Genomic DNA, 26,271 nt, shown 5'->3' on the forward strand with positions numbered 1-26,271 from the left:
CGTGGACCTCACTATAGACATGACTGTATGATGCCCAGTTCAACACTTTCATATTTCATTCATTTCAGATTTTTAATTTAGAGATTGATAATGAAAACATATAACAGTGATGAATAAATAATGATCCTATATTATGATTAACAAACTGTATTTGAGGATACTTCATGCAACAATCCAATAAAATACCAGTAAAAATCTAATAATCTTCTTTTAATCATAGTCAAAATACAATTTCAACATTTCGCATAAATACCTTCCCACAAATTACCTCCAATCAAAGCAAATTCATTCAAATTCCATTCCTGAATCGTTTGACGTCGACATTGCATTCTGATGAATAATTATTATTTTCCCTACCGACACAAAGTGTAATATTATAATCGAATATTTTGGATTCAACATTTCTTGTACATAATTTTCCATCTAACCAGTATTCATCAATAAAATAGGACAGAAGTTTGCATAGATGCAGTCTAGAACTGGAAAATGATTTGTGAAAGCATTTACATTATTTCATCTCTTTCATTCATAATAACTTTTCAAAAAAATTATTTTTGAATGTGAGAGGAACATTAAAACAAAATACACAGTCTGCATCTAGAGACAGGGAACAAAAATTTCACATTTTCCATACCGGTATTTTCATTCATAACATTTTCCAGCGATTTTTCCTTACAATTTCATTATCAACTGGCACTCTTTCATCCTCTAATTCTAGTGAGCATTATCAAATCTAGTATACTTAAACCTTGATACAACTACATTTACTGACATTCATTAGCCATCTTAAAACCTGCTTAAAATGAAATTACACTGTTGAAATTAATGATTTCATCTGAGATCTTTCAACAATACTTCAGAACGGTAACTACACAACCAACGGTAAGTTAATTTACTGAATTTACCTTTACAATTACAACGGGTAACATGTTATTGATATCTACTACACATGAAATACCGATTTCTCAACGATAGCCAAAACTTCACATACATTTAGGCCTACAAATGTATCGACACATTCAATTATATAAATTGTCAATGGGAGAAATTATGCATAAAAAGTTACCAAATAAAAAAGAACAAACATTTTGATTGAAGTCAAGAATACGAAGAAAAATTCAAGATGTACCACGTTTACACCTCTTGATTGGAATTTTGTAATCTAACTGAAAATCTTATAAAAATTTAACTAACAAGCCTATAATTAAACAAAAATACGAATAGAAAGAATGCTTTATAGCAGATCATTTTTAAAACGTTGGAGTAACTGGTAGGTGTTGGAAAATGTCACATAAATTAAATTCTAAATAACTCAAGAAAACATAATGGCTTCTCAAAAATATTATAGAAATTCGGATTTGAAATTCCATTTGATTCAATCTCTTAAACTACTTCAACGATGAGTCACGGTATATTCTCCCATAAAACCTTATCAACAACATGCTATAACCAGAACCTTCTAAAATTACAACCCTATTTCAGAAACCGATTTAATACTCAATCAATTCATTTATATTAATAACTGAATAACCAGAAAATATCAATTCTTGCTCAGAAACATGGAAAACTCGACTGAGCATAAAATCTGTATAAAACGGTTAATTGAAATACGTTGATATTAACCACTTTAATAGATCTAAACGTTCATCAACTTAAAACCTGATCAAATCAATCGATTCAACACAATATTACAAACTTGACAATACAAATCACAAGTAGCTTCCAACATTCAAAATATTATTTCACAAAATCAGATTTATCAATGTTATACAAAACTGAGTTAACTAATTGTCATCAGTTATAAAAATCATGGGAAATGCAGAAAATATGTATGTTGTTTTACAGCGCTATCCAAGCTATATCATTAAACTTCTCCTCTACCAACATTATAATGTTATTATATTCATCTCCACATTTATTTTACACAGTAAATGGTTCATATTCAAGCGAAATTCAAATTCTATTAGCAATATAAATAATTGCATTGCTGGCTATTAGGTATCGTTAAAAAATAAACGTCTATTATAAAAATAAGCTATCCAAGTAGATTAGTTCGCTTTGAGGTTTGGGCATAAAATCGCTGGACAATATTGATCATTGACAACAATAGAGAGAAAAAGGATAGGATAAAGAGTGAGAGAGAGAGAATAGAGAAAAAAGTAAAAATTCAAAAAACACTTCACTCACATGGGAAATATTTAAATATTTAAAATAGTTGAACTATTTTAAAGTTTTAAAAAAATAAAGGGTACTTCAAGATTTTTATATTGTTTTTATTAAAAATTCAAAGTGGGCCCAAATTCATAAAAGAATGGAGAAAGCATAAGCTTTCTTTATTCTTAATTGATTCATACAATAAGTACATTATCAAAATGATAGGGAGAGAAAAATAAGGTAACCTTGTGCTATTCCTCTCCCAAATTTAGATAAGGTTACACATAGTCCGAAATAGGTTGAGTCTTGTATGCTTATTCTCTAGTAAATGACTCAGGTATAATATACCGTTATCAACAGTAGGGGTTGATATCATAATGACTATGCTGTATTATCATTATTCTAAATAGATTAGTATAAACAATATAATTTTATTTCACCTCTGCTCAGTTTCGAGTAGGCTACTACAAAAAAGAATAGAGAAGGAAAACACAATTAACTATATCGCCTTAGGGTACCGGTATATGAATTATAAAAACACTTCAGTTACATGGGCTACTTTTGAACAAATTAATAAAAACAATATAAAAATCTTGTTGTACCCTTTATTTTTTAGAAACTTCATAATAGTTCAACGACTAGTTTCGACCCTAACTTGGGTCATTTTTTTGAAACTAGTTGAACTATTTCAAAGTTTTTTAAAAAATAAAGGGTACTACAAGATTTTTTATATTGCTTTTATTAATTAGTATAAGAATTTATTTCTAAGGATGGTGCACACAAAAGCTCTAGGCTTGTTCGTGATAAACAGTATCGATTGTAATGAAGTTTTTAGTTGTGGTGTTAGAAATACACAATTATTAATTTGCTCGAGGTTGCTCTATTGGGGCAAAGTAGTTCCTAATGTTTTATTTTGTAGAATACTTTCATTAATGCAGTATATTTTATTGAATTCTTTTGTAATTTATGAGGATTAAATAAGAAAATCAATTCATTAAATGAAACCAGTGAAGAAGTATCTAGATACATTCTTTTCTCTATGATTAACGTTGTCAATGAATCAATATATTGTCTAGTGAAATTATTCTCTCTGTTGCGAGCTGCATGGATACAACAATAGCTGTAATTATTGATAATAATCAATATAGTGTCAATGAATCGACAACAATAACCTAACAATAACACCAATAAGCAGTGCTAGTATCTATCAATAACTAAACTATTTTATCTATTTAGTTTTCTATCCTAGAAAGCACAGTCATCAACTTTACTACAGTCCTACAACAATCAGTTAATCATAATAAAGAATAATCCTAAACCTTCATTGAATCCTTCCAAGAATCCCCCCTTATTTTCCCCCAATATAATTACCATTCCTACCTGAATACTTTTATCATAATATCGGTTTAATTATTTATGTCAGCTACCCACATTAATTTATTATACATCAATCTTTTTTGCTCCCAGAGTTATAATAATAATATAGAGTATAACAAATTTGGTTACATATTACCCCCTTTAAATATACATTTCAATAATATTATTTACACTGATTCACTATGCAAATATTACCCAATGTTTTGATTAATATTGATGTGTAATATAAATGTTACAACTAAATACAGCTGGCATATATATTATGTATTTTTGTTTTGTTCCAATAGAATATTGTTACAAGTTTTGGATAAATTTTATGTAGAATACAAATGGTTGGTATCGAATACAAATCAAATCTACAATTTTAGTTGTTTTTGTTTAGTGATAAATACAATTTTTTGAGTATATTCCATCAACCTTTTCATACTAAAACAATTTTAAGTTTCTTCAAATTGAAATCAAAATTGGCTAGTGAAAAAATATAAAAGCAAGAGATTAATTAAAAATGTTTTGACAATATTATTACAAGCTTGTTATCCTTAATTTCAAAGTATTCATGGTTTATACAGTTTATTCCAGTAACTGAATATTTGTGATTTTTTTTCAAATTTAACGACATGGAGTTTAATTCTAGTAGAAATAAGTGTTATCTAATAGAGATTTCCTCCTCTAATGATTCAATTTTTGACCTTGCTTTGAATCAAATCTGCATATGATTGGTAAATCTTTACTAGCTTCCAATAGTTTATTTCTAAAAGGTGTTTCAAAAGTTATTATCCGATTGAGCAGAGCAGATTACCGTATTTGTTATTAAGAATGTATTTCAGCATTTTATGTATATTCAAAATAGGAAGGATGAGCAAATTATTGATTATGATCTTGAGTAGTTGAAGAAATCTTTACTAACAGGTAAATTCCAGACGAGTTTTAAGGCATGGAGCCCCATCTTCAGCTTATTGGTTGTAACTTAATACACGATTCTTCATAAATGATTAATTATTTATGGAAAATACATAAAAATAGTAAAGAGTCCCTGAAAAGGATTGAGTGGACGATTAAACAGTTAATTCTAACTGTAATGTTTCATTACTTTGTTAATATTTATAAACCCATTAATAGGCTACACCCAAAGCAATATTGTGGAGTTGCGGTGAAAAATGATGAATAACGAAAAAAAATAAAAAACCATGTAGCAAACATAAAATAATGGATGAGGATGCAGAAACAAAATAAGCAGAACGAAAATTAGAAATAATAGTTATAATATAATTGCATGAATCAATTATTACAATATTCAACGCATTAATAATAACAACTAACTATCATTAATAATACTTTAGTATGAACATAAATTTTCTAGGTGTTTAATTTTGTTTGAAAGGTCTACTATATTATGAGAAGATACTGTACCTTATTATGTGGATTCATCATAATATACAATCCAAATATTTTAAACTTTTATAAAGCGAAACATTTAAATTTTTTATGCATTAGATTGATATTTGAATGCTTACCAAACTTTTTACAATAATAATTACTGCAACATAAAAATATATAATAAAAGAATTCACAATAAAATATGGGTTTGAGATGGATAAAGTTCTAATCATACCACAATATTACAGTAGTAGAATGAATAGAAAAATAGAGTTGAATTGGAAACAAAAATTTGAAATAAAATAAAGAGGGAAAGAATTACGAAACATTCAGGAGTTACCAAAATTACCGTATAGCACAACTATAAATGACTAGGAAACACACACATAGAACCCCATGGAAAAAATTTGAATAAGAAAAAAACTAAAAATATTAGATATTTTTGAACAAACTAGCTTATGATCAACATACAAATCAAAACTAATTTGTTCACACTGAAGAAATAAATAAGGATAGAGAATAAAAAAAGGTACAAACCTGAAGAAAGGATAATGGATTAACTTTGTAAAATAAATTTATGTGTTGAAAATGGATCAACTCTATTCCTTTGAGAGGTTATAATGTTGAATAATTAAGATAGAAACATCAATCTTCAACACTTATATTTACTGTGAATTTTCGAGTACAGTCAATACAAGGGACAAAACTAATTTTGATAAGAAATATTGGTCAAATTTGGAAATATCAGTTTACTTCTCATTTTTTGGGAAAATCGATTTAGTTCTAGGGAAAACAATAGTTGATTTGAAAAGATTCGATCATCATTTACTATGTAAGAATATATTCTTCTGAGTACTGTACTCAGAGCCTATGCAGTTTTATCGACCTGAGACATTACTGAGATCTATGTATGTAAATTTTTGTGAGGTAAAACAAAAATAAAATTGCAGTCGGTGTATTTTAATTTTAAGAGAAAAAGCTGTCAAGTGAGAGAAAGTTTTATAAAATTGAATAAATTACACAACCGATTTGATTGTAACAATTACGGCAAGCTATACTTCGAAACATTGGTCATTTGAAACAAATGCAATTTAGCTCTCAAATTTTGGTTTAAATGCCTCGAAATATCAAACAATTTATTCATGAGTCTGAGTTCAGCAAGATAGTAAATGGAATCATACACTTTTTTGCTACATTTACAACGATAATTTTAAACGCCCTACTAGTGCTAGGTATTTTCTATCACATAATTCTTAATCTTACTTGAGATTATACAGTATGTAACATTTATAATGAACATGTTACGTATGTAATATGGATTAACATAGCGAAATTCACATCCCTACAGTAACTACAAACCAAGTATATATTTACAAAGAATTCGGTATTTTCAACTCCCTTTTATTACTCACAAAATGCTTGAAGCGATCAATTTATACATATAATAAGTTTGGTATTGTATTACGCAATTACATTTATATGTACCAACTAACAATGATATATTTGTTTAAATTATTGTTATACTACATTTTCAAAAGTACATTTATTATCTAAAAATACATAATAAATTGAAATTTTATCCGATATAATAAAATATATTATGATATTTTTATAGTTATGATTATAATTTATCAATTGACTCATTTTCGAATTTCATTATTATTATTGTGTGGGTGTAAATTTTTGTGATATAATTGGTTACATTTTTCTCGAATTTGAATTTGAAATGAAATGGGATAATCTTTATTGTAAGAGAACATAATCTGGTGTGAACCTAAATTAAACAGTCTGATAATTGTCAATATTTTTTTCTCTGCATAAGAAGCATACATCCTTAAAATGAGAATAAATAATTTGATAACTGTAATCGGGAATGTTGAATAATAATTGTTCCACAATTTCTTTTCCTTTCTACTTACTGAGATAATCTTATTCACAAAAAAACTCAAGTTTCGATAATCTTGTTATCTTTGCCAGTTGTAAGTTGAGATAAAACTCATCAGAGTTTAGTTTCAACTGAAACTACAACTGACGTTGACTCAAATTCTGAGTTTTGAAACTCAAGTTACTTAGAAACTCAAGTTCAGTAGAAAAGAAAACTCATTTTTCTATTCCATTGTAGAACAAATAACGTTCAATCATTCTAAAATAAATTTGAACTCAGTATCAACTCTGAGTTAGATTTGGCACAGTGGAACAAAATTTATTGAACCTATAAAACTAACAAAATAAATAAAAATGTATTAGTTTGATAGAGTAAATTTAGAAAGGGGATTAAATCAAGTTTGACCCACAAAATTGGCAAGTCAGCTAGATCAAGAAAACATTCTTAGTTCCGAATATTTTACCTGACTGATTTCAATGTACACAGATGACATAACAATAATATTTTTAATGAGTACACTAGGATGTTGTCGAAAATATTACTTATTTAAACATTTCACCAGCAACAGTATCTGAAATAATATTAATTTTTGTTTATATTTGACGAAAAGCTTTAGTTACTTTCAAATCATATAAATTCAAATCCGAACTAATAACAATGAATTAATATTGATAATATAATTTTTCACCTCGAAAATAATATCCATGCAAATAAATGTATTATGTTTTATGAATGTATTTCGGTAAATAAATTAAATTAAAATAATGTTAATCATGATACATAGTTTAGTATAGCCACTGCTTTATAAATTGGTCTTCTCTATAATATTACAATAGTTTCTAAACATTTAACCAGTAGTTACTAATACACATAGAATATTACATTACTAGCCACACATGGTTGGTTGGAATAATGCATCAAAACTCCAACAACTACTATCCAAACCAAAAACATTGACAACTATAACAATTATTATGGTACTAATGAGAAAATATTATGTTGTAAGAAAATATTATTCAACAATCTGGTAGCAATGGATAAATAAGATACAGTTACGAAAAACAAATCAAATAAGGTACATCGAGCAAAAAATACATAACAATGTGAACAAGTTGTTGTAATAATAATAATATACACATCTAAATATAAATACTAAACATTACACTATACATAAATATATATAATATTATACAGACAGAATCAAACTACAATATTAAAAAAATATTTTGAGGGAGGAAATATTTGCAGCTTATTATTTGGGATAAATAAGTTGAGAAAATTGTTCGAAGAAACTCGAGGTGGGAGAATTTTTAAACGATAAAATATCCTGGAAATCGTTTCTATTAGAATATATAATTTTGTTTGAAAATGTAAAAGATTTCAATATTTAAAAACAATACACCATAGTTACAAAACATTCAGCTAGAAATTTGCATTCTTGTTTCCAGAAACTTAAAAACAGAAAATAGTTTTTTTTTAGAAATACAATAAAACAATATACCTTAGTGAATCAGCAAAATGCGGTTCAGTTCTCAAATTAATTTTATGATAAGCAATCAAATTTAGAATGCCAAGAAAAATCTAATAATATCAAAGACAGTGCCAAAATCAATGAGATTACAAACAAGTAAAAATTATTTATCAATCCATGAAAATAGTTCATGGAAAAAAGCCTGCTTTTTGAAAAACATAGAATATTGTTGGGATTAAGTATTAGAAGAATAAGACCATGGTGGGAACACATGCTTTAAAAAAACGACATAAATTTAAAAATCGACAAGTTTGACAGAAAATTTAAAACATTTACCATAATAAGTTGCAAATCTTTCTAGATTCCCACATCAAAATACAGACTGATTACTACATGGTAACTTGTTATACTTTATGAAGTCCTCAACAAATGGCTGGAGCTTAACCAAGCTTATGCAAAGCTAACGGGGTTTAACTGCGGGAGAATAATATTAAGGTCCATTTTTGAGAACATGGCTGTACTTCAATACCTTGCATGATATTTTCTTCATCCCTGACACAAATTTATGAGCAATTGACATTTACTTTGATTGCCGATTCACTGTTTTTCAAAATTTGACGACCGTTAAATCAACAATATTAGTCGATTGATGGTTGTGTTGGTTATCTGTTAAATCATTAGAAACCTCTCATACAAGCCAGTTTTATCTTAGATCGAAATTTCTATCAGAATTAGGCTTCTCCTCTATTTATATTCATGATTCTATAAATAACTTGCAACTCTCCTGCTGTGAAAATCCTACTGTTTTTAACAATATAATAAGATATTTCCAAGATTTCATCACCAAACACAACCTTTTTCGACAAATTACCCAACAAAAAGCACACATTTCTTTGAAAATTTGACAAATTTTGAAACTCCATAATTCAATAATTATAGTTTGATTTCGGGCTACAAGACGCAGATGTTTCACATCTTTAAAAACTCTCCAACCTTCTGAGCAGCTCTATTTTTAAAGACGTTTTCCAACTGCTCTCCTTTCCATAATCCCCGAAACCTTCTACCAACAATCTCAAAAATTTTGCATCAATCAAGAATACTCCCATAAATTCATACTTACTCCGAGAATAATTCCCTACAAACTCCAATAATCCCTGCCATAAATTCAACTCTACTCAAAAAACGATTCACTAAAGCCTTTCCTCTTTAATCCCAAACTCAAAACCTTTCTACAATAATTTTTCCAAGATCTTCCCCATTACATTGTGCTTCCCAACACGGTTTCAAGGACACTTATTAAACCTAACAGACCATTAAATCTAAAGATTTAGTGGTACATTTGATTTAATTAGTGACCTAGAAACCAATCCCATAACAAATCCCCCACACTATCCTCTACTCCTGAAAGGTTTTCCGAAACATTTCTAAAACCTTATCCAGATAACCCAACATCTTCTCCAATAATTATTATATACTCTCAGAATTATCACAACTCCGACAATAATTCCCTACAAATTTCAATAATCCCTGCCATAAATTCAACTCTACTCAAAAACGATTCACTAAAGCCTTTCTTCTTTAATCCCAAACTCAAACCTATACATTTTCAGAAGTACAACCTATACATTTGAACTCAAACCTCACACGGATATCCTCCAATATATATCCTTTCAGGAATATCACACTCTTCAAATTTGAACCAAACCTTTCTCGAGACTTAGACAGATATCTCCAACAATTCTCCTTTCAGGAATATGAATCACTCATCCAACAATTCTCTACTAAATTCATTGAGGAAATCCAGCGTTCTCTAATATCCCCTCTCGGGAATAACTCACTGTTTCCTAAAACTTCATTGGTGAATTATAGCATTCTCTAAATATTCCCTCTCAGAAATAACTCACAGCTACTATCCCCACTAACTTCATTGAGAAATACAGCGTTCTCTAATATCTCCTTTCAGGAAAAACACACTGCTATTATCACCTAGCTACTTTCAGGAATAACACACACATCTCCTAAAATTTCATTCATGAATTCCACCGTTGTAAGAAAACTTCATTCATGAATTGCACCGTTGTAAGAAAACTTCATTCATGAATTGCACCGTTGTAAGTCATAACTCCAGCTGTCTCCTATATCTTCATTGAGGAATTTCCGGGTAGTATTTTCAGCTGGTGGTTGTAGCTCAGCCTTTTTTTTCTTTCGGTTGTAATCTCACGCATTTTTAGACGTTTTGCGCATGCGCAGTTCAGACGAAAGCCCAACACTCGAGCGTTTTGATGACGAAATCCTTGCTGGGTGTTAGGGGGTCGTTGCCGTATGTATTGCAGGCTTCTGTACGGCCCTGGTTCAGATCTCCATCTAGCCATAGACCGAATTTGCCGCTGAAAACACAAATTAATTTACATTATTTCATTGCATTCATCAATAATATATACAAAACACACTTAGGCGACTCAGTTCGAGAAGAGACTCGACTCTAGTCGAGAGCATGTGTTTCCAAATGGTGACACTCAGACCAGTCGATTCTAGCATAGAGAAACAATAGCGTAAGTAGATATCCCATGGTATAGGGCGTTTATGTCGCAACTTTTACTGTTATCTCAAGCCGATAGTCCACGTAGTTCTTTTCCTTGAAGCTGTGTGACACTGGTAGTCTCTCATATTTTGCCGTTCATACACTCTCACCCCAACAAAACAGTAAAAATCGACAGTAATCGGCTTGAGATAACAGTAAAAGTTGCGACATAAACGCCCTATACCATGGGATATCTACTGAAGCTATTGTTTCTCTATGCTGTGACAACAAATTGCGGAAATTTGTTGAAAACTAAGTTGACAATTCTCATGTAAACGCGACTCAACAAGTTTGTTTCACTATAGTGAGGTCCACGTTATAATGGCAGTGGAGAAAGATAGGAGAACAACGTTGCCGAACGTTTGTCAATGCCTTCTATAGACGGTAGCAGATACAGGTTTATTGATGTAATATTAACTGTTCATTCTAGTTCAAAATAATCAATTATATTTTATTAAGCAACTAGCCGTCAGGCTCGCTTCGCTCGCCATATCCGTCTAGCCAGGGGGCTCCGCCCCCTGGACCCCCGACTGGATCGTCCAAGAATGAGATCAGCAGGCTCGCTTCGCTCGCCTGCATTTTTTCATTTTTATCATATTATAATAGGACAATCCAGTCGGGGGTCCAGACTAAACGTCTGGCTAAACAGATATGGCGAGCGAAGCGAGCCTGACGGCTAGTAATATACTATTCCCAGGATTGAAGTAGCAGTGCCCAATCAATTTTTCCGCGATAAATTCATTAAAATCTTCAACTTGGTGCCAACCTAACAAAATCAACTCAACTTAATGCCAACCTGACAAAATTATTGATTTAGTTGCAAGTTAACAACTGTTTCGATCTAGAGTTTCGAGTTTTATTGATCTAGATTATAGTTCTATAGTAACATATGATATGGAAATTTCAATTCTAATCAAGAGATTGGGAGAAGAAGAATATACATGCTAAAAGACGAACTTTAAACCCTTAAAAACAACCCTTAGAGTTGAAATATTGCCAAAAGATTTCTTAGTGCGCCTCTAAAGGGCCAACTGAACATACCTACCAAATTTGAACATTTTTGGTCCGGTAGATTTTTAGTTATGCCAGTGAGTGAGTGAGTGAGTGAGTGAGTGAGTGAGTGAGTGCCATTTCGCTTTTATATATATAGATAAATTATATTTTTTAAATAATTTTATAATGAAATTACATAATTACGATGAAATATTTTGTTGAATAATTATTAATTCTACACTGTTAAAAGATGTTCTGTCAAAAGAGCAAAGCGAGAAAGGGATAGCGCTATCTGCTTTGTTGAATGATAGACAAGGATAGCAATACCATTATGCTAATCAAACACTGCCATTGGACCTCACTATAGTGCAATTTGTTGACAGCAGTGTTTAAATGGAAATGGCATACTGACTGATTTAAGTGAATGTTTCTATAGTTGATCATAAATCTTGATGCTGAAGTAATCATAGAGTATTATAAATATGGAGGAGGATAGCAATACCATTGCTAATAAAACACTGCCATTATAACGTGAACCTCACTATAGACTCCAAATGACAATATTATTTTATGTGGAAAAATACACAAAAATATAGTCCGGCAACTACTGGAACTACTACTAATACTAACCGTAAGCTACTTAGTTTCAGAGTGGCTAAGAATCCTTTTCGAAAGTATCAAATGTCCAGGATCGTTATAGGCTAAATAGGGCTTCGTCTGTGGCAGAAATTTGAAAGTAGGTCATACGAGTTGACTAATAGATCATATTGCGAATTTAGACTTGACTGAATACTATTACAGAGAAACATTAGCTTGAATAGATATCCCATGGTAAAAAGTAAATTCGTATGGCTTTTGTTGGTGGGGAGTCCCTTGCGGGAAGGTCCCACCGCCTGAATATATCATTTAAGCCGTCAATGGGCCTTACGACTGTCATACTTCAGCCGGGACCGACAGTTTAACGTGCCCATCCGATAACACGGGAGTGATCTGGTTAAAAAACGTTTAGTATTGGGAGGGTTTGAACCCGGGATCTCTATGCTGCTACGCAAGCACTCTATCCACTAGACCACGGATCCCATGGTATAGGGCGTTTATGTCGCAACTTTAATTGTTATTTCAAGCCGATAGTCCACGTATTTCTTTCCCAAAAAGATGTGTGACGCTGGTAGTCTCTCATATTGTGCCGTTCATACACTCTCACCCCAACAAAGCAGTGAAAATTTACAATAATCGATATTAATCGGCTTGAGATAACAGTAAAAGTTGCGACATAAACGCCCTATACCATGGGATATCTACTTGCGCTATTGTTACTCTCTGATACTATGTTTTCCATGTTTAAGCGGCAAAATAAAAACTCAATATTTTTTGTTGAAGGTTGTGTCCAGGTGAGATCTAGGACAATAATGAACAGTAAATATGACATTAGACATCCTTTATAGAAGGTAGCGACAAGGAAAATAATCGGGAACGCTGTTCTATCTTTCTCCACTGCCATAATAACATGGATCTCACTATATCATAGAACCATAATATTATGGTGAAAAGACACAAAGCATGTATAACCTTTGATATCTATAATCGAATGATTGAACTATTCATTCTCGTTTAAAATAGTCAATTATAAAATTTTATCAAGCAAGAAATTATATTTTTCAATGATTTCATAATGAATTTTCACAATTAAGATGAAATATTTTGTTGATCAATTATTAATTCTACATTGTTAAAAGACGATATGGCAACAGAGCAAAGGGAGAAAGAGATAGCGCTATCCGCTTTGTTGAATGACAGACAAGGATAGCAATACCATTGCTAATCAAACACTGTCATTATAGGACTATCGGCTTGAGTTGAAAGTGAAATTTGGAACATAAACGCCCTATACCATGGCATATCTTCTTGTGCTATATTTTCTCTATTGTATCACCATAAATGATACAGTATCACCAGAAAATGATACTGTATCACCACATTATCAATACAATATGATACAGTATCATCTATACTTGATACACAACATAATTCGATACAGAACTTCCGATCTTTGAATGAATTCTACAAACCATGGGATATCTTCTTATGCTATATTTTTTCTATTGTATCACCATAAATGATACAGTATCACCACATATGATACATTATCAACACAATATGATACAGTATCATCTCTACTTGATAAACAACAACATAATTTGATACAAAACTTCCGAACTTTGAATGAATTCTACAAACCATGGGATATCTTCTCAGGCTGTTTTCTCTGTGCCTGTACCCTTATGTTCACAAATTCATTCCAATTAGTTTTGTATCATCATAAATGATATGGTATCACCACAAAATGATACTGAATCAACACAATATGATCATAGAGAACCCAATAGCGCAAGCAGATATCCCATGGTATAGGGCGTTTATGTCGCAACTTTAACTGTTATCTCAAGCCGATTATTGTCGATTTTTACTGGTTTGACCGGGTAAGAGTGTATGAACGGCACAATATGAGAGACTACCAGCGTCATGAAGCTTCACGGGAAAGAACTAAGTGGACTATCAGCTTGAGATAACAGTAAAAGTTGCGACATAAACGCCCTATAACATGGGATATCTACTTACGCTATTGTTTATCTATGATATGATACAGTATCAACACAATATGATACACTATCATCTCTACTTGCTAAACAACAACAACATAATTTGATACAATCCTTCCAAAATTTAAATGAATTCTACAAACCATGGGATATCTTCTTATGCTATCCTTATATCCTTACTCTATGCCTGTAACCTTGAGTTACAGCTTCATTCCAATTGGGTTTGAAAAAAATATGATACAGTATCACCTCTACTTGATATACAACAACATAATTTGGTACAAAACTTCCAAAATTTAAATAAATTCTACAAACCATGGAATATCTTCTCGGTATATATTTTCTCCAAGCCTGTGCCCTTGAGTTACATCTTCATTCCAATTGGGTTAAAACACAATATGATACAGTATCACCTCTACCTGATACACAACAACATAATTTGATACAAAACTTCCAATCTTTGAAAGAATTCTACAAACCATGGGATATCTATGTTTTATCTATGCCTGTGAAGTTGTGAACTTGAGTTACATCTTCATTCCAATAAGAACACAATATGATACAGTATCATCTATACTTGATACAAAACAACATAATTTGATACAGAGCTTCCAAACTTTGAATGAATTCTACAAACCATGGGATATCTTCTCATGCTATATTTTCTCTATGCCTGTACCCTTATGTTCACAAATTCATTCCAATTAGTTTTGAACAAACATTATTTTCTAATTCTAGTGTTGAAATACTCACTCTCCTGCGCCTATCGACAGTGACTCGTTGTTTCCCTTGATGAAATACATGTTGTCTCCCGTCCAGTTGTAGACGTGGAACTCGGGCGTGAACGTGTAGAGCAGAGATTCACCCGTGCCGTAAAAGTGTTCGCTCACCTTCAGAGCGCACGAAGTGAGGCCGCCAAACACCTGAAACATTGTAAAATAAATAAATACATTCAATAATAATAATATGTTGAGCAATAATGAATGGAGAGAATTTACATCGGATTTCAGATTTTTTTATTAATTTGTATAACCATAGAGAAACAATAGCATAAGTAGATATCCCATGGTATAGGGCGTTTATGTCGCAACTTTTACTGTTATCCCAAGGCAATAGTTCACATAGTTCTTTCCTATGCAGCTGTCTGATGCTGGTAGTCTCTCAAATTGTGCCGTTCATACACTATCACCCCAACAAAACAGTAAAAATTGACCATAATCGACAGTAATCGGCTTGAAATAACAGCAAAATTTGCGCCAAACACCTTTAAAATTAAAAGCAAAATACAATTATCAGATTACAAAAAATGTTGATGCTTCAACTGGACCTACAACTAATGATGATTATTTGATGACTTGAGCTTTGATAGTCAAGTTTGTGTGATTATTTCCAATTATGTAGAAAATACATAGGCTATGTTTTTTTTAGTATCTCATTGTGAAACAATAATGACCCTTATTGTATTTATTTAAGCACCATCAACGTTCAATCTACGATTACATGAATCTAAAGTCGCGTTCATTAAAATGTGTTTCATTTCATGTTCAAACCAACAGCTGATTTATCTCTGTTTAAACCGAGATGGTTTCTATGGACATTAGATTCAAAACGAACGATATATGGGTCTTGAAAGCATTTTGATGTGATTACTAAATCCAAAATAATTGAGTGTTATCATAACCACCTCTAATACAAGGCTCCGGCCTTCGATATTGCAACGTCGCAGTATAGGCCTAGAATCTAATACATGATGGGTGAAAAAGATTTTATAAAATACCAGCTGATCTTTTTTACCAATCATGTATTAGATTCTAGGCCTACACTGCGTATTAGAGGTGGCCTACTTGTATTAGAGGTGGCTATGGTGTTTTTCGACTATATCTGAACTAAGAATTTTACTGCTTTATTATGGTGGTGAAGATGATGACGATGGTTATATTCACATACTTATGAACAACCTTTGATAAACTACTAAGTGCCGTTTGCAAAGTGCCAGTTTAAAATAAATTGTATTTTAAATAGGATGAAATCAATATCAAGTCGCGTTCGTTACAATTTGATTAATTTTGAGTTCAAGCAACCAGCTGATTAAATTCAGTTCAAGTTTTGACTGTGCAAACGACCCTAAAGCCAGCCGCAAAGTAGACCCACGCTAATCCACGAAAAGTAACCCACGCCGTGGGATGTTTTGTAAAACATGATTTACAAAACATCCCAAGGCATGGGTTGGAGTGGCGTGGATGAGCTTGGGTCTACTTTGCGGTGGGCCTAAGGGTCACTTTCTCCGAAAAAGTTGAACTCAAATTCTAGTTTAAACCACCACCTTGAAACACATTATAAATTCAACCATACATTAATTGAACGGGTATAATAAAATTGTCAAACCAAATCTAGAGATAGCCACCCTAAAAGTACCAATTATAGAAAAAGTTGACTTGTCTTGGAAATAGAAAATATCAACTCACATTACTGTCGGTGTCCTGGATGACTAGGAGTATGGGACTTTCGATTCGGTTCATCTTCCTGTACATAGAGTTGAGGGAGAAGCCATGTTGCGATGTGCTGAACACTAGTGTCCAAACATAACCTAAAACACAACCAATTCATTCATAAATACCAGAAAACAAAGGATTTACACACAATAATCAGGTAAAGTAATACTTACTTGCATTCATTCACACACGCACAGAATCAAATCTACGATTTGTGTTACACACAAAAATGTAAAAATTTATTTATTTTGAATATTTTCAATATTTAACAGATAGAAATTACTGAGATATTGCAATATTATTCAAATGCTAATGAATTAATTATTATTAATAACGAAAATCCAAATTAAATGTTGTAATTTCCATCTAGCTGTTCACCCTGTTATCAATATTTACAGTAGCAGAAGTCTTCGGGGTGAATTACAGCATTTAATTTGGATTTTCGTTTAATAATATTCAATATTAAATACGGGTTTTCAGTTGTTTTATTTTATTTTTATTGTTTATTTAATCGTTCCAAATTCTAAATTTCAATTTAAAATATTTTTGGACAAAAATTGTGATGTGGAGTGAAAAGTAAAAAGTGACTTGAAGAACATTATTTCAAACTATAAAAGAGTTTATTTTACAGCTCCAGCCGTTTCTCGCACCTCATCTGCCATTTATTCCGATTATTCCAGTCACCCTGGACCAAATTTCTATTCATCATCTTGTCTTTTTTCTTTAGGGCAACTTTTAATAGCAATAAACATATAAATCTCAGTGCCCTTTTAAATTATTTAGTAACAACATGTTTCAGACATTAATACTCAATATCGGGGCACCGAGCTTCGTTCGTTATTTTTATTTATTGATAAACAGAACACCATTCTCTAAAATGAGCGTGTTTATATTTTACAGCTGACTGTACGTCATCTTATGAATTTCGGGGATGCGATATTTTGATATTCCACAGAATCACTCGCTCACTTTTAACTATCCACAGCCGACGAAGGTCTCAGCTGTTTCAGCCATAATCATGAATTATCCTTTCAATGTCGTTCAGCGAGTTTTCCCAAGGATGAGACCTAGTGCAATAGAATTTTTATATCATAAACCTACTATGTTCCAAATTTCGTGAAAATCGTTAGATCCGTTATCGAGATCCGTTGAACATGAATAACCAGATATAAAAATATAAACAGATATACAGAAATTGCTCGCTTGATATAATAGGATTTATTGAGTATTTATTTACTTTCAAATCACTTGAAAATGGCATTAATGTCTGAAATATGATGTGACAAAATAATTTAAAAGGGTACTGAGATTTATATTTTTATTTATAAGTATACACCTCTTTGTTTCACAATTCGGGCGGTCTATCTCTCCTTCTTTTTCCAGGTGGATCCCAATTCAGTACCCTTTTGGGCCACCTCTCATCTCTCATCCTCTGTGTATGTCCTAACCATATAAGGCGTTTCTTTTCAATCTGCGGACTAATAATCTAAATTTGGAAGAGGTGTAATGAAGGGTTCGACTGTTTCTCCTCTTCCAATATCATTTTAATGATAAGTAATTTTTTACCAATGGATAAATGGATAAAAAACAGTCTGTATTCTTTGAATGTTCAAAGTGAATAATTATTCATTTATTTTATAACTAATAGTTCTGTGGACAGTAGACCTCACGCAGTATTCTCATCCACAAGTACCAGATTGAAACTATAGACCTTATGGAAATGCAGCAATAACTTCTCCACACATCTGTGTAATCACTTGTCAGCTGATTTATGATGAATAATTCTATAATCTGATTTTTACTCTAATATTGGCGTATGAAGGTGGTTCCTTTTTCCTTTTATATTATCCTTGAAATGCAAAATTTCCAAAAACCTCGACGCGCAATTAAAAAGGAACATACCTGTCAAATTTCAAGAAAATCTATTACCGCGTTTTGCCGTAAATGCGCAACAAATCAACATCTCAACATTCAAACATTTAAACATTAAGAGAAATTCCAAACCGTCGACTTGAATCTTAGACCTCACTTCGCTCGGTCAATAATAATCTAAATTTGGGAGTGGAATATTTAAGGGTTCGACTGTTTCTCCTCTTCCAATATCATTTTAATGATAAGTAATGTTGTACCAATGGATAAATGGATGAATAAATAAATAAATATCCGTCTGTAATCTTTGAGTGTTCAATACAACAGACATATATTTATGCAAATAAATAAATAAATTCTACCTGAAAATGTAACTGGGAAAGAAAACCACATCACAGAGTCTCCAACAGGCTGAGACAGCTGTGAATTGAAAATCTGAACGATTGTCGACTCACTAAAGTTCAATGACCTCAAAACTACTCATTGTCAAGATAAAAAAGCCCTCCTACAGTGAGATTCACTTTAAACTGTCAGCATTCATCCATTGATAAGATTAATGCTTCTAATTCAACCAATACTGACAGATCAAAGCAAATTTCACTACAGTTGATCATCGTCAACTATAGTGAGGTCCACGTTATAATGGCAGTGGAGAAAGATAGGAGAAAAACGTTGCCGATCCTCTGTCTTGTCAATGCCTTCTATAGAAGGTAGCTGATACAGGTTTATTGATGTAATATTAATTGTTCATTCTCGTTTAAAATAATAAATTATATTTTATTAAACAATAAATTATATTTTGTCTTGTCAATGCCTTCTATAGACGGTTGCTGATACAGGTTTATTGATGTAATATTAATTGTTCATTCTCGTTTAAAATAATCAATTATAATTATTTTATTAAGCAAGAAATTATATTTTGTCTTGTCAATGCCTTCTATAGACGGTAGCTGATACAGGTTTATTGATGTAATAGTGACGGTTCATTCACGTTTAAAATAATCAATTATATTTTATTAAGCAAGAAATTATATTTTGTCTTGTCAATGCCTTCTATAGATGGTAGCTGATACAGGTTTATTGATGTAATAGTGACGGTTCATTCACGTTTAAAATAATCAATTATATTTTATTAAGCAAGAAATTATATTTTGTCTTGTCAATGCCTTCTATAGATGGTAGCTGATACAGGTTTATTGATGTAATATTGACTGTTCATTCTCGTTTAAAATAATCAATCATATTTTATTAAGCAAGAAATTATATTTTCTCTTGTCAATGCCTTCTATAGACGGTAGCTGATACAGGTTTATTGATGTAATATTAACTGTTCATTCTCGTTTAAAATAATCAATTATAATTATTTTATTGAGCAAGAAATTATATTTTGTCTTGTCAATGCCTTCTATAGACGGTAGCTGATACAGGTTTATTGATGTAATATTGACTGTTCATTCTTGTTTAAAATAATCAATTTTATTTTATTAAGAAAGAAATTATATTTTTCAATAATTTCATAATCATGATGAAATATTTTGTTAATTGATTTATCTACATTGTTAAAAGACGATCTGGCAGCAGAGCAAAGCGAGAAAGAGATAGCGTTATCCGCTCTGTTGAATGATAGACAAGGATAGCAATACCAATGATAATCAAACACTGCCATTATAACGTGGACCACTATAGTGAAATTCGTTGTCAGCAGTGTTTAAATGGAAAGCATCAGTTCTATAAATCAGGAATACTGACTGATTGAAGTGAATTTATCTACAGTTGATCATAAATCTTGATGCTGCAGTAATCATAGCTGGTTCTAAATATAAATCATCCTTAAAAGGAATCCCATAATAATCTGTGAGACTTTTCTCCATTAAATCCTAGCTAAACCTATCACCTGGCTATAGTCAGGTCCACGTCATAATGGCAGTGGAGAAAGGTAGGTATGCCGATTCTCTGCCTTGCCACGTTCTTCTATAGAGAATAGCTGATAACGGTATATCTGATGTGATATTAACTGTTCATTCTTGTTTAAAATAATCAAAATATTGCATTCGTCAAGAAAAAGAATTTTTCCATGATTTAATAATACATTTTCCTAATTGAGATTGGATTTTTACTTTCCTTGCCCTATTACTATAGGTAAGGAAAGTATTGCTTTTCGAAAAAAAATTAAGGTACCCCAATTTCTAAATTTCTATACGTTTCAAGGTCCCCTGAGTCCAAAAAAGTGATTTTTGGGTATTGGTCTGTGTGTGTGTGTGTGTGTGTGTGTGTTGTGTGTGTGTGTGTGTGTGTGTGTGTGTGTGTGTGTGTGTGTGTGTGTGGTGTGTGTTGTGTGTGTGTGGTGTGTGTGTGTGTGTGTGTGTGTGTGTGTGTTGTGTGTGTGTGTGTGTGTGTGTGTGTGGTGTTGTGTGTGTGTGTGTGTGTGTGTGTGTGTTGTGTGTGTGTGTGTGTGTGTGTGTGTGTGTGTTGTGGTGTGTGTGTGTGTGTGTGTGTGGTTGTGTGTGTGTGTGTGTGTGTGTGTGTGTGTTGTGTGGTGTGTGTGTGTGGTGTGTGTGTGTGTGTGGTGTGTGTGTGTGTGTGTGTGTGTGTGTGTGTGTGTGTGTGTTGTGGTGTGTGTGGTGTGTGTGGTGTGTGTGTGTGTGTGTGTGTGTGTGTGTGTGTGTGTGTGTGTGTGTGTGTGTGTGTGGTGTGTGTGTGTGTGTGTGTGTGTGTGGTGTGTGTGTGTGTGTGGTGTGTGTGTGGTGGTGTGTGTGTGTTGTGGTGTGTGTGTGGGTGTGTGTGTGGTGTGTGTGTGGTGTGTGTGGTGTGTGTGTGTGTGGTGTGTGTGTGTGTGTGTGTGGTGTGTGTGTGTGTGGTGTGGTGTGTGTGTGTGTGTTGTGTGGTGTGTGTGTGTGTGTGTGTGTGGTGTGTGTGTGTGGTGTGGTGTGTGTGTGTGTGTGGTGTGTGTGTGTGTGGTGTGTTGTGTGTGTGTGTGTGTGTGTGTGGTGTGTGTGTGTGTGTGTGTGTGTGTGTGTGTGTGTGTGTGTGTGGTGTGTGTGTGGTGTGTGTGTGGTGTGTGTTGTGTGTGTGTGGTGTGTGTGTGGTGTGTGGTGTGTGTGTGTGTGTGTGTGTGTGTGTGTGTGTGTGTGTATGTGCGTCTGTGTACACGATATCTCATCTCCCAGTTAACGGAATGACTTGAAATTTGGAACTTAAGGTCCTTACACTATAAGGATCCGACACGAACAATTTCGATCAAATGCAATCCAAGATGACGGCTAAAATGGCAAAAATGTTATCAAAAACAGGGTTTTCGCGATTTTCTCGAAAACGGCTCCAACGATTTTGATCTGAAATAGTCATTGATAAGCTCTATCAACTGCCACAAGTCCCATATCTGTAAAAATTCCAGGAGCTCCGCCCCATCTATGGAAAGTTTGATTTTAGATTCACAATCATCAGGCTTCAGATACAATTTGAACAAAAAATTTCAAGTGGAAAAGATTCAGCATGAAAATCTCTGCAAATAATGTCCAGTAACATTTTCACCTGAAATTGAAAATAAGCTTTAAATTCGAGAAAATGTGATTATTCAATTGCAAATTATTGTTGATTCTATTAAATCATTCACTATGAAGAGATAGCAGACCTCATGTGTGTCTCCAGCGTTATTGCCCTGTCACCAGCTGGCTCAAATCTTTGAATAGTAGACTTGAGATGCGCGGGAACACTAGCGTCAGGTGATCAATTTTCATAACGGCAAAGAAAGTTGTGTGAGTGCGCCACACCAGATTTTTTAATCTTGCGGGGACCTTCCTTATTTTTATTGTATTATTTAGTTCAATACTGTGTATTATTATTATTATAATGTAATTCTAATTTCCAAGTTTTTTTCTTTGTTTATTATTATTAAGGATAAATAAACGATTTTTTTTTATATAGTGGATTCATTTCAAACTGTCATCATAGTCTTAATGGGGAGTGTTGGTATAACTAATAAGTAATTCTGTCAGTTAAAACTAAATTTAAATTATAGCAAGCAGTTTCCAACATTTCTATACAACCGTAAAATTTCTACAGACCAGTATAGAAATAGATTTAATAATCCACGTCGTTAAAGCTCTATAATCAGGAGTTATAGTGCAGTAAATGCGGGCTTATTATAGTGAAAAAGTAGCAGCATATAAACAGTAACTATGGTGAACAGGTTATGGTAGTGAGGTATTTTTAGACGCGACCAAGTCTTACCATAAACCACGGCAATTTACTTTTTATGGTGCTGTAAAACGTTGGGAAAATAACTCTTATGTCTTAGCGCAAATAGAAACGCGATTATGATGTGGCTACAGCCAATGCAACAAGCAGGAGTAAATATATAATAATAATTGAACTTCGCAATTAGAAATTTCATTAGAGATTTCATAGGAGATGATATTCTAATATATTTATAATATAGGGATAAATTTATTTATTTATTTATTCGTGGATACAATATTACAAATCATATAAAATAATATGATTGGGTAGGAACAACAGGCTTGGCCCAAAACTATTCCATTCCCAAATTTTAATAATGTTACATGTCCATAAAAATAAATACGAGATGCAAATTTTAAATTTAGAAGAATTAAAACACCAAACGAAAGTAAAATATTACACTTATTACACTGCACATTGGGAGATGAGATATCGTGTACACAGACGCACATACACACACACACACACACACACACACACACACACACACACACACACACACACACACACAGACCAATACCCAAAAACCATTTTTTTTGGACTCAGGGGACCTTGAAACGTATAGAAATTTAGAAATTGGGGTACCTTAATTTTTTCGGAAAGCAATACTTTCCTTACCTATGGTAATAGGGCAAGGAGAGTAAAAATAAGTTTAAATCTGTGCTGATACACATGATAAGGCAAAACAGTCTATGTAAGGTTAATAGGGCCTTTTCTAACCGAGCTATCTTAAAACAATAAATTCTCAAAACCAAAATGGGAAGCATAAATATGTAATGGACACTGGCTTAAAATGAGCCTCAACTGAGCTTGAGCCAGTGATATTTAAATATCACTCCAAAAGTTCCTTTATTAGCATTCCGTGTAGCTGAATGCAAATCAACGGAAATAAAATAAACTTTCCTTCCGCGTTTCACCTATGATCACAGAATAGCTGATGTGAAATATTTGGTTTGTTATGTTGTATGTTTTAAGATAGAGCACGACCTCAGGTTTTTCTACACTGTTATCAAATATTTAATTCATCTTTATGCAAAAATTTGATTAAATTTCGACGAAACATGAAATTTGATAACCAGAAATATTGTTCCGTAGGTTCCTGAACATGAGTGACTTTCATAATTCGATGACTTTGACATTGGATAATATGTGATTGGGCTCATGTGATAACATTAGAATAATAGCCGTCGGTCCCGGATGCCTAAAAAGCAGTCGTTAGGTCATGTCAAGTCGACGGTTTGGCATTTCTCTTGATGTTTAAATGTTTATATATTTATATGTTGCGCAATTACGGCGAACGCGGTAATAGATTTTCATGAAATTTTGCATTTCAAGGATAATATAAAAGGAAAAAGGAGCCTCCTTCATACGCCAATATTAGAGTAAAAAAATCAGACTATAGAATTATTCATCATAAATCAGCTGACAAGTGATTACACAGATGTGTGGAGAAGCCAGTCTATTACTGCATTTGTATAAGGTCTATAGTTTCAATCAAAGACATTAAAGAGGTATGCATCTTTAAGCTGGGTTTACACCAAAGTTATTAACAAAATGGTTGTAACTTAATCCATATAGATTCTATTAGATTGAACGGAAGTTGACAAACACATAAATGTTCATCATGTGTATGATAAGTTATGTTCAATCTAATATAATCTAAAAGGATTGAGTTTTCAACATTTTTTAAATAAATTTGGTCTAATCGCAGCTTTAAGGTCTTTGGTTTCAATATTTTGTTTTGCAGTCATGGTATTATTATGCGTGCCCATCAGTATCAATATTCTCACATTCGAAAAAACTAATTTAATAGGTGAATAAAAATAAACAAATGAAATAAATAATGCTGGAGAAATTATAATATTTTTGATTCTAAAAAAAATAATTTTCATCAGATAGAAAGATCATCACGGAACTGGATGAATTATATCATATGGAATACAAATTCAAACGTGAACTGAGTTTGTTAACATTTAAAACAGTTGACATCTGGTACTTGTGGATGAGAATACTGCGTGAGGTCTACTGTTCACAGAACTACTAGTATTAATAATAATAATAATAATAATAATAATAATAATAATAATAATAATAATAATAATAATATAATAATAATAATAATAAAGTGTAATCTTCCACAACCCTTATCTCAGTAACATGCATTTTAGGACCCATGTTTATTAGAACATTTTTCTTTATTCTGAGGAAACACCTCACGCCTATAGTAATTGGAGCCCACACTCTCTCAAATTGAAAAATATATTAAAAGTATAAGTGAATAAATAAGATAGTCTGATACAAATTAAAAGAGACAAAGCAGCAATCTTTCCAGAATACTTCGAGAAATTTCCAAACACATCTCGGTAACAACAAATTTTAGAGCCCATTTTTATTGGAACGTTTTCTTTATTTTCATGTAAGGAAAACCTCAGAAAGTTTGTCGGTCTATTTCAGATAAACACCCAGTATATGTACGGTAATAATAGTAGAGCCCACCTACAGACCTTCCTTCTGTTAGATAAGAAGATATTATAAGATATTAAAGAGGATATTAAAAGTGCATCAATCAATAAGATATTCCAGAAACATTCTGCATAATGGTTTTATTAATGAATTTTGTAACCCATGCTCCGCAAGGGTCTAATTGAAAACTAGACCTACTGAAATATTGAAGAATTGAAAATAGGCCTATAACCATCCTCAGTAAATTCGGAATCTTTAAGCAAAATTTAAAGTTAATCAGTTGAGTAGTTGAGACGTGATAATGTCTCACTCGTGAATTTCCTAACTTGTACGTGTATAAGCCAATTCTCTTCTTTATTATATTATAGACAAGCCGTCAGGCTCGCTTCGCTCGCCATATCCGTCGAGCCAGGGGGCTCCGCCCCCTGGACCCCAGACTGGATCGTCCAAAAATGAGATCAGCGGGCTCGCTTCGCTCGCCAAAAACGCAGATTTTGGGCGTATCTTTGGCGTTATTTGAAATTCCTTCCAACACAACATTATTACACCCTAGCTTCAGCTGCGTACACATATACGCGCTTCCAACCCGCACCGAGCACGCTCCGCCCTCGTTCCTCCATCGTACCGCAGTCGCTCCGCCCCCGCTCTGCAGTCGCACCCATCATGAACGTTACGGAAGATGTTAGATCTTCTCGCGTTCCCCGGTCGAACAACTGTTGCTCCCCGGTCGATCATCAATCGCTCTGCTGGAGTGACGTTCGGTTGCGGAG

At 32.7% G+C, this 26,271-nt stretch overlaps 1 protein-coding gene across 12 annotated transcripts in view; it reads right to left on the reverse strand.

Moving 5' to 3' along the window:
• Positions 1-191: 191 nt before the first annotated feature.
• Positions 192-26,271, reverse strand: part of LOC111053310 (TLD domain-containing protein 2) — a 381,057-nt gene continuing 354,977 nt past the window's right edge. For 11 of the 12 annotated variants that reach the window (XM_039439706.1, XM_039439709.1, XM_039439707.1 and 8 more), the window contains 3 exons: positions 16,904-17,025; positions 15,192-15,361; positions 5,840-10,651 (listed from right to left, as the gene is read on the reverse strand). In XM_039439706.1, coding sequence (XP_039295640.1) covers positions 10,516-10,651; positions 15,192-15,361; positions 16,904-17,025 — 428 coding nt within the window. In that variant the 3' untranslated portion in view covers positions 5,840-10,515. Of the gene's footprint in view, positions 10,652-15,191; positions 15,362-16,903; positions 17,026-26,271 lie in introns of all 12 variants that reach the window. The other variant, XM_039439705.1, reaches the window with a different exon arrangement.

This window comes from Nilaparvata lugens, chromosome 13 (genome assembly GCF_014356525.2).
Source record: "Nilaparvata lugens isolate BPH chromosome 13, ASM1435652v1, whole genome shotgun sequence".
In the NCBI taxonomy this organism is placed as follows: domain Eukaryota; kingdom Metazoa; phylum Arthropoda; class Insecta; order Hemiptera; family Delphacidae; genus Nilaparvata; species Nilaparvata lugens.